Below are 13,165 nucleotides of genomic sequence, written 5' to 3'. Positions count from 1 at the left end.
CACCAGAGGAGCTCGACACCTGCACTCTAATAGAGAGCACAAGGATTCCTGTATGTGATAGTCATGAGAGCTGTCAACCATAGGATTGTAGGGATTAGGTGGTTTTGGGCCTTAAATGATTTGTGATAATTTGCTGATCAGTGAGTGTCCCACTCGCACTGATAGGGAAAAATGGGGAATTTTCATCCCTTTTACAAAATTAGGCCTCTTTCACATGTGTGGATATTTCCGGTACTGGAAAAAAACAGTACTGGAAATATCAGTGTCCGTTATACGTGTGGCAACAGTGTGCCGCATGAGGAGCACACGTACCGGCGCCTGGGAATCAGCGCTACAGTTAGTGCTGTTCCCAAGCGTCAGGTGCTGAACGCTGCCCTCATCATTGTCCACTGCTTGCGCTGCGATCAGCACTAGCAAAGGACAACGATGAGAGTAGCATTCTGCTCCCACTGTGTCCTTGTGTAAAAATAATAACATTTAAAAAAAAATCTTTATATGCACCTGTCCAAAGATGTTCCCCGCTGTAAGTCACCTGGCCACTCACGCCAAGGAGCCGGGGAGAATGACTCGCTGCAGCGATCGTGCCCCAGACCTCCGCTGAGCTCACCAAGCGGTGTCCAGTCACTCACTTTGTTCAGAGCAGCTCCGGTGCTCGCTCGCTGGGGCAAATCAATTTCCCCGGTTCCTCGGCGTGAGCGGTCAGGTGGATTACAGCAAGGGACATCTTCAGACAGGTAAGTATAAGGATTATAAGCGCAAGCAGGGGACAATGATGAGGGCAGCATTCAGCACCCGGCGGTGGCTTGAGAACAGCGCTAACTGTACAGCAAATTCCTAACATGTCAGTGTTTTTTGCCCATGGACACGCGTCAGACCCTCAGCGAAAAGAAATGTATGCCTCTTAACAAAAAAAATATATCTGTCAAAAAATGTTCTGCCCCATTTATGACCTGGATGACTAATCAGGATGCAGGGGCCACATAGAAAGCCAAGTCGCATAAGCAAGTACTTTTTTTTTTTAAAGGTTGCTGCTGAAGACAAAATAAATTATTTTGCTGCAGATCGTTTCCCCAACAAATTGCAATGTGTGAACATGCCCTGTGATGTAGCAGACATCCCTTTAATGGTTCAGTGTGTTTTGAATGACCATGTACCTTCCCCTTTAACTGACTGGTCACATGACTGTGACATCACACAGGTCCTTATGCACACAGAGGGTGTGGACACATGACTGTGACATCAGTTAAGGTTCTATCTGTGGGTGTGTGCGTGTGCTGCAATATATATAAACCCTGTGTGTTGGGAGCTCCTGTGTGGGCACCGTGTGAGAGATACGAGGCTGTTCCCTGTGTGTATGGGGGGAACACCGCTCGTGTGAGGCCTGGTGGACTCCGGTGGAGGTGAAGTCTGGATCCCTGTGAGAGTGTGGGGGATGCCAGTAAGCCTCGGAGTGCCACACAAGCGTCCTTGAGGGCAGAGCCTGGATCTGAGAGTGTGAGAGATGCCAATGGCCTTGGACGGGAGGAGGGCTGGAGACCACGTGTGGTCAAGCCTTAGAGCCACAGTGGTGGCGGACTGAAGCAGCTAAAACCGGCAAAGGTAATACTCTTTGTGTTCTGGACATTTACATGGACATTGCTTTATTATTACCTTGCGGAAGGCTGTAACTAGAACCAAGTGGGCCTGTCTGCCACTTGGGCTTGTTTGACATTTTCTGTGTGAACGGCGGTTTATGATGAGGCAATAAACTGCTGAGTTGAGAAAAACGGAAAAACATTGCACGTGTGAGTTGATTGACGCAGCGAAGCGAGTATCCCCCAGGATAATGACAAGCGCTGCCTTACAGCCCTGATACAAATCCACCTGCAGTTACTCTTCACTAATATCACACCAAGATTTATAATTATAGAAATGAAAATTCAGCCCATAGTTCTCAAAAAGTTTCATTAAAACACAGAATTATTTGTATAACACAAAGGAGACATATCTAAATATATTTATACATACAAATGCATAACAATGAACTTTACAAATCAATAAGTAGAATTAAGTCATGTTGGACATTAGGGCCAATGAAAACAAAAACCTTTTGTATCCGAGTTACCAGGAGGGCGCCTATTGCTAACCAGCAAAGGTTCAGGAGCTATGAAACCACGCTGTGTCCTCAAATGGCAATGGTGACAGAAGTAACCTGGGACTTCTGTCTGGATGTTTGTCGACAAAATAAATAGTACCAAGACAAGAGAAAAGAGGCAGCAAGGGGGCCTGCAGCAGTGCAAACACACACAGGAGCCCAAGAAAATAAACACTGTGAAAACAACTTGAGGGGACACAAATCCCATTCTCCAACCCCTGCCATCCACTGACCCCAAGCTGGGTGGGGGAGGTTGGAATGGTGTCATAGCACACTATAGGCAGAACAAAATTTGCAATCTAGTTGCGATAAAAGCCTTATCTTTCGAGACTACCTGACAACTCAGCACCCTTGGAACAGAAGCCAGTGGAGGTTGACAAGAGACTAGAGAGAAAAAAAAAAAGGCAACCGGTCAGAAGGAAGGGAACCTGGGCGGCCCCATAACACACTTCCTAGGATGGTGCAGAAAAAAGCCATAGAGAACCATCAAGAAAAAGAAAGTACAGAAAGTGGGGGGAGACACGGAAAAAAGGAGGAGGGGGGAGACGCGTAGTAACTAAAGACTTTATTCGTTCACCCATGACAGCACCACAAGAGAATTACAGAGAGGAAATTTCTAGGGAGGGACCACAGCTTGGAGCACCCTTCTCCCAAAGGCGAGATCGGTAGAGACACACATATCTAACCTATAGTGCGTGTAAAAAGTAGAAGTAGAGGACCAGGTAGCAGCCTTACATATTTCCTATATGGAGACGTCTGTCTTCTCCGCCCATGAGATCGCCACTGCCCGAGTAGAATGGGCTTTCTGGTATTTCCTCACCGCCGGTTGATGAATAGGCAAGAATGATCTCTTATCCACCTGTCAAAAGTGGATTTTGAGGCCCTATACCCTTTCCTAACCCCCTGGTAATATAAGAAAAGGGACCCATCTTTTCTGTAACCCTCCAAGATATTTAATAACGCATCTCCTAACATCCAATGTGTGTAATTTTGTTTCCTTCTGGTTTTTAGGGTTTGTACAGAAGGAGTGTAAAAAAAACTCTTGGGTTTTGTGAAAACGAGCTGACACTGAGGGAGATAGGCTGGGTCTGGTTTGAAGATTATTTTATCCTCTAATATTTGAGTGAAGGGGGGGCCGTGCTTGGATATCGCCTATCCTTCTGGCTGAGGTTAATGTGATAAGAAGTGATGTTTTAAGGGAGATCATTTTTAGGGATACTGACTCTAAAGGTTCAAAAGGTGGGTTGGTCAGTGCATTTAGGACCAGGTTCAAGTCCCAAAGTGCCCGTTTAGATTTTACAACAACAGGCCTAGATCTAAATGATGCCTTAATAAATCGTGAGATCCAGTAGTTTCCTGCCAGATCACAGGAAAACAAGGCGCCTAATGCTGAGACCTGAACCTTCAGTATACTAGTAGTCAAGCCCAATTCCAGGCCTTTTTGAAGGAATTCTAAAATCTTTCCTATAGGTGCCCCTTCTTCTACTTTGGCACCTGAGTAAGATAGAATTTTTTGCCAGGTTCTAGCATAATATGCATGTGGTAACCGGCTTCCTACTACACAAAAGGGTTTCTATTAGGTTGGAAGAAAACACTTTTCAATAATGCCCTTTCAAATTTCACACCATCAGATGTAATCCTGGAGCTGGAGGGTGGACAATCGGCCCCTGAAAGAGGAGGTCCGGGATCTCTGGCAGGATCCACGGGTCTGTCACCAACATTTCCCTCAGACAGGCAAATCAGGATCTCTTGGGCCAGAAGGGTACTATGAGAAATATTCATGCTCTGTCTGCCCTGATTTTCCTTATGACTGCTGGTAGCAGGGATAATGGGGGGAAAGGCATAAGCTAGACTGAATGTCCATGGAATTAGGAGAGTCCACAACCAGGGGATCTTCTCTGGGATTCAGAAGCAGATATCTCTTACTTTTCGATTTTGTCTGGTGACAAATAAGTCAACAACTCTTTTTTCAGATGGCCCAGATGTGGGGTCTTCCAGTGGTGAACCTAATACCCATTCTCCCTCAAGGTACTGCAGCTTAGGAAATCTGTCTTGGTGTTTTCGCTTCCTTTTATATGTAAGGCAGATTAGATGTATTTCTGCCTTCTGCAACAGCTTGTCTGCCACTTTCATTAGAGATTTTGATCGGGTTACCCCTTGGTGGTTTATATAGGCCACGGCTACATGGTTGTCCGAGAACACCTTGACGTCTCGGCCCTGCAAGGATACAAGGAATTTGTTTATTGCTTTATCAATCGCCAATATCTCTTTGGCATTAGAGGAGAATTTTTTTCTCTTCCTCTGACCAAACCCCCTGAACCAGATCTTCTCCTAGATGGGCTACCCAATCCGACTTCCATCAGTGACTAACACCCGGGAGGGGCTCACCCCCTAGGGAACCCCCCCTGGACACGTTTCGGTCATCCAACCACCATTCCAGGGACTGTGTTGAGCAGGGGGCATATTGTAAATTTACCTTCCAGCTGCCCCCTAGAACTGACTCATTATATAACACATCCAACTGTAGCGTGGAATTGAGCCCATAAGACTGCGGGGAAACAGGATGTAAAAAGGTACCCAAAAGGGATATGGCACTCCTAAGTGACATAGAGGGGACATGGCTTTCTTCACTTGATGCTGAATCGTTCTAATCTTTTGAGGCGGTAGGTAAGATTCTTGCTTGTTTGAATCTAGCATGACTCCCAGGAATTGCTGGACCTTTGAAGGAACTAGCTTAGATTTTTGTAGATTTAACAACCAACCCAAGCTTTGTAAGGTCGCCATTACTTCCTTCAAATGATGTTCTCAATCATGGAAGGAACTCCCAACTACCAGGAAATCGTCCAGATAGGGGATGATGAGAATGTCCTTTTCTCTAACATGAGCCATAGCCTCTGCCATCACTTTAGTGAAACCCTGGGTGCTATGGCAAGCCCAAAGGGAAGGGATGTGTACTGGAAGTGTTTAATTACACCTCCGATATTCACCTCCACCCTCAAGTACTTTTTGAAATCCGTATGAATGGGTACATGGTAGTACGCATCTTTGAGATCCTAGACTGCCATATAAGAACCAGGAAAGAGAAATTTTTGATGCTGTTTTTAGCATTTTCATTTTAAAAGGTATACACCTTAAGGTATTTATTCAGGGTCTTCAGATTGACTATAGTCCTGAAGGAGCCATCTGGTTTGGACACCAGGAAGAGAGGGGAGTAAAACCCCTGACCTCTTTCTGTTACTGGAACCTCTGCCAGGACTGACTTTGCAATTAAGTCATGAACCTCCTGCTGCAGGAAAAGCTGCTGCTCTGGAGAGGAGCGAGAGGGAGTAACCATAAATCCACCTCGGGGTAGAGAAGAAAATTCTAACTTCAGTCCCGATTTCACCAGACCGAGAATCCATCTGCTCGCAGTGATACGCTCCCAGGCTGGGAAAAGGGAGGAGAGCCTTCTCCACACCTGGGCTAAACGTCATTGCCCTGACTTTTGGGCTCCCTGAGAGGAGGATCCGAACAGCAGTCCTCTACCTCTCGGCTTGCACTCCTCGTACTTGTCCTGGTCCTTCGCTGGTCTACTGCGGATAAACTTCTTTTTCCGAAATGACCGTTTGTAACTAGGCATAGATACTGATGGAAACCCTTTTTTAGAGTCTCCTGCCTTCTCTAGTAGCTCATCCATTGTAGGACCGAACAGATATTCTCCCTTGCAAGGGATGGAACATGACCTGGACCTGGCCTGAATGTCCCCCGGCCAACACTTTAACCATAGGGCTAAACGTGCAGCATTTGAGAGGGCGGTCAATCTTGCTGCTAATCTTACAGAGTCCGCTGATGCATCAGCAAGAAAGGCTGCAGCACCCTGAACAAGGGGAATTGAGGCAAGTTTTGACTTCTTGCTACTCCCTCCTTTAACTGTGATTCTAACTGCTCCAGCAAAATCATTAGACTCCTGGAAGTGCAGGTAGCTGCCACTGCAGGCTTTTAAGGCACCCGCTTAAGTCTCCAATGTGCCTTTTAGAAAAGGTATCCGCCCTTCTGTCAAGCGGATCCTTTAACGCCCCCATGTCGTCGAAGGGTAGAGATGATTTTCTGGAGGCTTTGGTTATGGCCACATCTGGTTTAGGGACTTTGGACCAAGAGGAGCATGATGCTTCATCAAAAGTATACTTCCTCTTAAATGAAGGTGAAAGAGAGCCTTTTCTTTCTGGCTTCTTCCACTTTTTCTGGATTAACCCTTGAATTTTACTATTTAAGGGAAAGCACTTCTTCTGGTCTAGACCCCCAAACATTCTATCCTCAACAGATTTCTCTGTCTTCGAGTCCACCCATTGTGGTATGGACGGCTTTGACCAGGGCGTTAACTTCGTTCAGGGAAAAACAAACAGTGACGACCTGAGTCGCTATCTGAAGAGGATGCAGAAAGGGAAGAATCATCCGAATTCTCAGGATCAATAGGAACTGAGGAGCCTTCGAATACTGAAGAAGGTACCCTTCTCTGCTGTCCTAGTTTTTTTTTGGAAAAGGGGCCTTGCCTATCTCTTCCTTGATCAAGGATCTTAATCCTGAGGAGAAATTGGTGGTCTCTTCTGCTACAGTATGATCAATACATGATCTACAGAGTTTTTTAAGGCAAGGGTCTGGCAGGGGGATTTTACATAAGGCACACTCCTTGTGCTTGGATTTTGTACACTTCTTTCCCTGTAAAATTAAACAAGGAGAAGGGACAATCACCAAGTGAACTTTCACAAAGATCACTTACCCTTTGCTCAGACATACGGTACCGGGTTTGTTGAAGGATCTTTCTCAGCCGGAGGGTTCTTGCTCGGTGCGGCATAAATCTTCCTCCTGCTTGAACCTGTCTTTCTGGACCTCGTAGATCCATGCCTTCATGTGGAACGGTCGCTCCCTCCATTAGAACGAGGGCGGCACTGGACCACTGATTCGTCGGGTTCCCCACGCAGCAGCTGATCTTGTTGCTACTGCTCGCAATGGCTCATCGTGGAATGTCACGTGAAGAGCTGGGAAGCATCCCAGCAGTGGAGCCAACATTTTTTTTTAATTGGCCACTGCTCGGTACCATCGGGTCACCAGACCCTCTACGTGGCTCTGGATAGGTTCCCTGGCGGGGAACCCCTCCCCCGGACTAGCTCGCCCCTCTGAAACTTCTGGGTGACCATGCAGGCTGCCATCTTGGCTTCGGCCGCGTCGCGCCAAGCAGCCGCTCCAAACCCATCACATGCTGCACATCACGCAGCCGCGTCATCCTTCATATGGAGCTTCACTATACGAGCTCCAGATTCTCTGCAAGACAACTTGCCAATCACATCTGTAAGGCCGTGTTCACGTGTGGCGTAAATGCTGCAGGTTTTCTGCAGGTGTCTGCACCGAACTACACAATAACCATCTTCTCAGGTTATTGCATTTTTACTGCATTTATTTATGTGCTTTCTGAATTATTTGATGAGTTTTTGTTGCAGATTTGAAGCAGCGTTATTAATGCATTTTTTTATAACACTGAAAAGCTTTGATTCTGAAACTAAAAAAGTCCCAGTGTTTTCTACATTCGTCTTGCATTGTTAATGATGAAGCTTTAGGGTATGTGCACACAATCCGGGCAGTGCCTTGGACGCTGCATACTTTATGCAGCGTCCAAAGCACTGCGTTATATGAATGCAGGTGAATCCGCATGTCTTCATTGAACCATTTGGATTCACCACATTCAATACACTGCCACAATTTGTAAGAATCTGAGATTGTGGGTTGTAAGTAATCACACAGGCAAGTTAACGATGCAACAATATTTTATTAATGACATCCGTGGTAATTCAGCAATTCCAAGTAAATGGCCAAAATACAGTTCTCTCAGTCCTTAAGTTCTCAACCTGGATCAGTAGTTCCACTGGCTTTTTATCAGGCCATACTCACTGTCTCCCAACTTTTGGTTGGCCCACAGATTTAGCATCTCCAGCCAGTATAGTCTGTAGTCACAGTCCACGATCCTCCAGACGACAGATAAAACGATGGAAGCACAAATATCCAGTAGCAGCAGTCCTTCAATAAAGTTTAAATCCAAACGACATATCCACAACTGAAGCACGTTTATCCAGCTTAGTAGATAACTCTTCTCCAACACGCCGTAAGCTATCCATCAGCTCCGCGTCCACAGCCATAGATCATATCCCTTCAGCGTCCTTCCACCAACTCCCAACTCAAACATGTCCCTTCTCCCTCTCTGGGCTCAGCCCCCTCCAAGGTCAGATGGGATGACACCCTTCCCCTTAAGCATTTACTGTTAGCTGAAACAATGAAGAATATTCCAGGAGCCTTCATCTGAGAGGCCCCCTGTGGTGATGGCTCCACTGTGTCTACAATCAACACTCACACAATGAGATTATTCCCTGTTTGAACAATGGTTAGAGACTCCTGAGATACAGATGAGATTAGTGGAATGCTGGACATTTTACAAGTGAATCTAGTGCACATACTGACAAGCAAGCAGAACTATATAAAGCATAACAAGTAAATCACTAATAAAACATAATAATAATATTGACGGAACCAGTGCTCCGTAATGGGAAAGTCTCATAGTCTTTAGTAAGTGGGCAGATCCTCACACACCGCATTCAATACATTGTACTGATCAGATTTCTCTTGTAGAGACTAGCGACTCCGCAAGAGAAATTGACATGTTGCGGGTCTGAAAGATGCGCCGCATGTCAGTTTCCGCAGGTGCACGGAGACACATAGTGGGCAGAGGATTTCTACAAATTACATTCACTATTCTGTAACATCTGGCCGCTGCGGGTTTGACGTTGCATAAGCACGCAGCGTCAAGCCCACAGCGGCTCCTGATCGTGTGCACATACCCTTATTCTGCCCAGCAAAAGGTAGTTGACAGGGACAGTTAGAGTTAATGTTTAGGACCAGCCCAGAATTGGAGGGACCAAGCTGAAGGGAAAGAGACCGTTTCCTGTTAGAACTGCAGAAAGGACCCAGTGTGCATAGAGAAAGCACCTAAGATCCAATGTGATCTGTGCCACATTACATGGGTGACCCAAATGAGAAAGGAGATGGAGATAGCGTGATCAGGAACAGAAACGAGGAAGAGTAACTGAAAAAAAGTGATTGAATTTGTGTGAGAAAAATATTAAGCATGATCAACAAAATGTTTGAGAAGATACAGTATGTACTCACTATATACTGCATATAACCTTCCACAAGTTAAAGTTCAGTAAAAATTATATTTTTGAATGGTGCTCTGCCTCATTGAACTGTGAAACATCTGGTTCAGGCAAACCAACAGCATCAGTTATATGCGGCCTGCATGGGCGTAACACCCTCACAGAAAAAGTCCACACACCTAGCCAGGACCATCACATTCATGCAATGTGCTGGGGCGCCCTGCTCCATGTAACACCACCATTATTTTTCACTTAAAATCTCTTTTAGACTTTTTTCAACAAACTTCATTAGTGCGATCATACAACATACAAGCTTCTGATTGTTTCGGTGATGCACTGTACTACTGTAGTGCGGTGTTTTATCCCTTCCTGTCAGAGTAATACTAATGGCCCCATACGCATGAGATAACTGTTGGCCAAACAATCATGCTGACGACTATCTCTCCCGACTCTTCCATACACATGACCATTCTACTCGGCTTGGCTTTCCTGTGGCCTCTATGAGAGAGCTCTTGGCCAACTCCTCTAGTGGAGGCTTATCTTCAGGAAGAGCAAAGGGTTAAGCTTCTGACATCATCTGCAATTCCAGCCGACTTTAGTCTAATTTGTATGGGAGCCTTATGAGTTTACTTAAACAGAATGTTGTAAAATAATAAAAATACCACCGCTGCTTGGGTTCCCCATCAGTCTCTAATTCCTTGTCTGTCCCAAAGAACTTGTGATTCCTACATCCAATCAGTTGCCGAAGTCGTGTCCAACATAGCCAGTGATTGGGAGCATAGAGGAGACGTCTTAGTCAGCAATTCAATTTATTTTCCATTCCATGCGAGACAAGAGAGAATAAAACATGTACACGTTCTATCGTCTGATATGTTTGCCCTTATTATCTCCAATAATTGTATTATTATACTGGATTCTTTATGATGTTACATTGCCTCATCTTCTCACTATTCAGATTCCTACAATATTAGATCCTCTCATTGGAGATCTTCTATATAAGAGAAGTTTCCTGATTTACCCATCAAGGATGGAAAGGAACAAGATAGCGACAAGATGGGGGAGAAAATATTACACCTTACTCTAGAGATCCTCTTCCGGCTTACTGGAGAGGTGAGAGATTCTGATGACGACACATTGCATCATTCTTATCTATGGGAATAACAGATGGAGAGAACTGGAGAGGTGAGGACTCTGGAAATGTCTGTAGTGAGATTTATTAATGTGTCTCTCCATAACCAGGATTACACAGTAGTGAAGAAGACCTCTAGTGAGCGCTGTCAGGCCTCTGTGTCTGAGGGATGGAGAAGATGGCGGAGAGGATATTACACCTCACCCTAGAGATCCTCTTCCGGCTTACTGGAGAGGTGAGAGATTCTGATGACGTCACATTACATCATTCTTATCTATGGGAATAACAGATGGACAGAACTGGAGAGGTGAGGACTCTGGAAATGTCTGTAGTGAGATTTATTAATGTGTCTCTCCATAACCAGGATTACACAGTAGTGAAGAAGACCTCTAGTGAAAGCTGTCAGCCCCCTGTATCTGAGGGATGGGGAAGAATCTTGAGCCCAATCACTGTGCCTCTACCTCACCCCCTGATACATGAGGACATCAATGACCAGAAGATCCTAGAACTACCCTACAAGATGATTGAGCTGCTGACCGGAAAGGTGACACTGCTGGGAATGCTGGAACATTATGACATAATGCTATGAAGGGATCGGGGATGACAGTACCATTGTATGTGTCAGGTTCCTATAAGGTGTCAGGATGTCACCGTCTATTTCTCCATGGAGGAGTGGGAGTATTTAGAAGGACACAAAGATCTGCACATGGACGTCATGATGGAGGTTCCCCAGTCCCTCACATCACCAGGTAATACAGGACTTAATACACACAGCTTATAATTATCTGTATGTAAAGAATGAATTTAGTCTCTGTATGTGTTTCCTCCAGTTCAATCCAGTAAGAGGACAACACGAGAGCGATGTTCCCGGTTTCTTCTTCCACGGGACTGTAAACAAGAAAATCCCAATGTTCCTCAGGATCATCAGTACTATTGTAAAAATAAATTTTTCTATAGCGCCAACATTTTTCACAGCACTTTACATTTAAGAGGCGACATGTACAGACAATATAGATATACAGTAACTGAGTAAACGCATAATTCAACAGATACCAAGAGGGCCCTGCTCGCAAGCTTACAATCTATTAGTAGATGGAGAGAAGGTGTCATAATGTGTAGACGGCTGTGAAGGTCTTGTGTTCAGTCTTATTTTATCCTCTAGTATTATATGTTTTATACTTTTGTAATGAGAACGATGGAGATGGCAGGATTAGAGCTGATCATAGATGTGACTTCTCCGTCGGTCTGGACTTTTGCAATATATGTTTCAGGTTAAAGATCTGACACATATTAATACTACAGAAACATATGTGAGGGGTGATGAGCGGTGTAAAGAGAAGACTCCTACATATGACTACCCAGGGGGTGGTAACGACTAAATGCAGAGAAGTCCCAGATTTTTCTGAGTCATCAGCTTTCACTGCATTATCGGTGATGTTATCCGGCCATATCACAATTGTGTGATCACCATTTTGCCGCTAGACCACTGCATGTTACTTCACTCAAAACTGTTACTTTGGACATTGAAAGCTTTTCTTCTATAGAGCTTACAACCTGGAGGATCCACCTTCCTCCTGGAATTTGAAGATGCCCAAATTCTAACAGTCTATTCAGTAGGACTATCAGCTGTGTATCCACCAGACTTCTGCACAACACAGCTGATGGTCCCAACCCCATTTATAAGGCAAGAAATCCCACTTTTTAAACCTGACAGGGCACACCTGTGAAGTGAAAACCATTTCCGGTGACTACCTCTTGAAGCTCATCAAGAGTATGCCAAGAGTGTGCAAAGCAGTCATCAAAGCAAAAGGTGGCTACTTTGAAGAACCTAGGATATAAGACATATTTACAGTTGTTTCACACTTTTTTGTTAAGTATATAATTCCACATGTGTTAATTCATAGTTTTGATGCCTTCAGTGTGAATGTACAATTTTCATAGCAAGAAAATACAGAAAAATCTTTAAATGAGAAGGTGTGTCCAAACCTTTGGTCTGTACTGTGTATGTATGTGTATATATATATATATATATATATATATATATATATATATATATATATATATATATATATATATATATTTTATACTGTTGATGTGGGGGGGCAGCGGCGGAGGTGCGGGGCACAAGTGGCAGCAGCCGCCTGCTGCAGCCTACACTGTGCCCGCTACTAAAAGAAAATGAATGTTCCCCATGGGTGGGGAGCAGTGAATATTAATTTTCCTTAATAGCGCGCACGCTGTACCTGCAGCGCAGCTCCTGGTATGTATGGCCTCCCTTCATCCCTCATCCTGGTATGTATGGCCCCCCCTCATCCCTCTTCTTGGTTTCTTGGAGACCACTTCTTGTGACGGAGGAAAATGCTGAGACATTGTCCTTCCCGATCACTGAGAGAACTGCTCTGTCCTCCTGCCCCACACTGGGCGGCACGGTGGCGCAGTGGTTAGCACTGCAGCTTTGCAGCACTGGGGTCCTGGGTTCACCAAGGACAACATCTGCAAGGAGTTTGTATGTTCTCCCCGTGTTTGCGTGGGTTTCCTCCGGGTTCTCCGGTTTCCTCCCACACTTTAAAGACATACTGATAGGGAATCTAGATTGTGAGCCCCGATGGGGACAGCGACGATAATGTATGTAAAGCGCTGCGGAATATGTTAGCGCTATATAAAAAAAAATAAAGATTATTATTATTATTATTATCCGTGCCGAGCAGGAGAGGAAGATACCGG

At 45.0% G+C, this 13,165-nt stretch overlaps 1 protein-coding gene across 1 annotated transcript; it reads left to right on the top strand.

Annotated features, from left to right (window-relative positions):
- Positions 1-1,192: 1,192 nt before the first annotated feature.
- LOC141271856 (gastrula zinc finger protein XlCGF66.1-like) lies at positions 1,193-12,265 on the top strand. The gene is made up of 6 exons (XM_073682052.1): positions 1,193-1,599; positions 10,268-10,422; positions 10,552-10,676; positions 10,806-10,985; positions 11,067-11,190; positions 11,272-12,265. The coding sequence occupies exons 3-6, from the start codon at positions 10,611-10,613 to the stop codon at positions 11,472-11,474; spliced, it is 573 nt and encodes a 190-aa protein (XP_073538153.1). The 5' UTR covers positions 1,193-1,599; positions 10,268-10,422; positions 10,552-10,610; the 3' UTR covers positions 11,475-12,265.
- The last annotated feature ends 900 nt before the right edge of the window (positions 12,266-13,165 follow it).

The sequence above is a fragment of the Phyllobates terribilis genome, unplaced genomic scaffold (genome assembly GCF_046119375.1).
Source record: "Phyllobates terribilis strain yellow unplaced genomic scaffold, ASM4611937v1 Scaffold_5__5_contigs__length_657084704, whole genome shotgun sequence".
Taxonomy (NCBI): domain Eukaryota; kingdom Metazoa; phylum Chordata; class Amphibia; order Anura; family Dendrobatidae; genus Phyllobates; species Phyllobates terribilis.
This window is presented reverse-complemented; position numbering and strand designations above follow the sequence as displayed.

Bases quoted from the DNA above. Each gene is read 5' to 3' on its own strand.
- LOC141271856 (XM_073682052.1), top strand. From the start codon at position 10,611: ATGGAGAAGATGGCGGAGAGGATATTACACCTCACCCTAGAGATCCTC. The intron at 10,677-10,805 runs GTGAGAGATTCT...CTCCATAACCAG, and splicing joins TCTTCCGGCTTACTGGAGAG to GATTACACAGTAGTGAAGAA. The intron at 11,191-11,271 runs GTAATACAGGAC...TGTTTCCTCCAG, and splicing joins CCAGTCCCTCACATCACCAG to TTCAATCCAGTAAGAGGACA.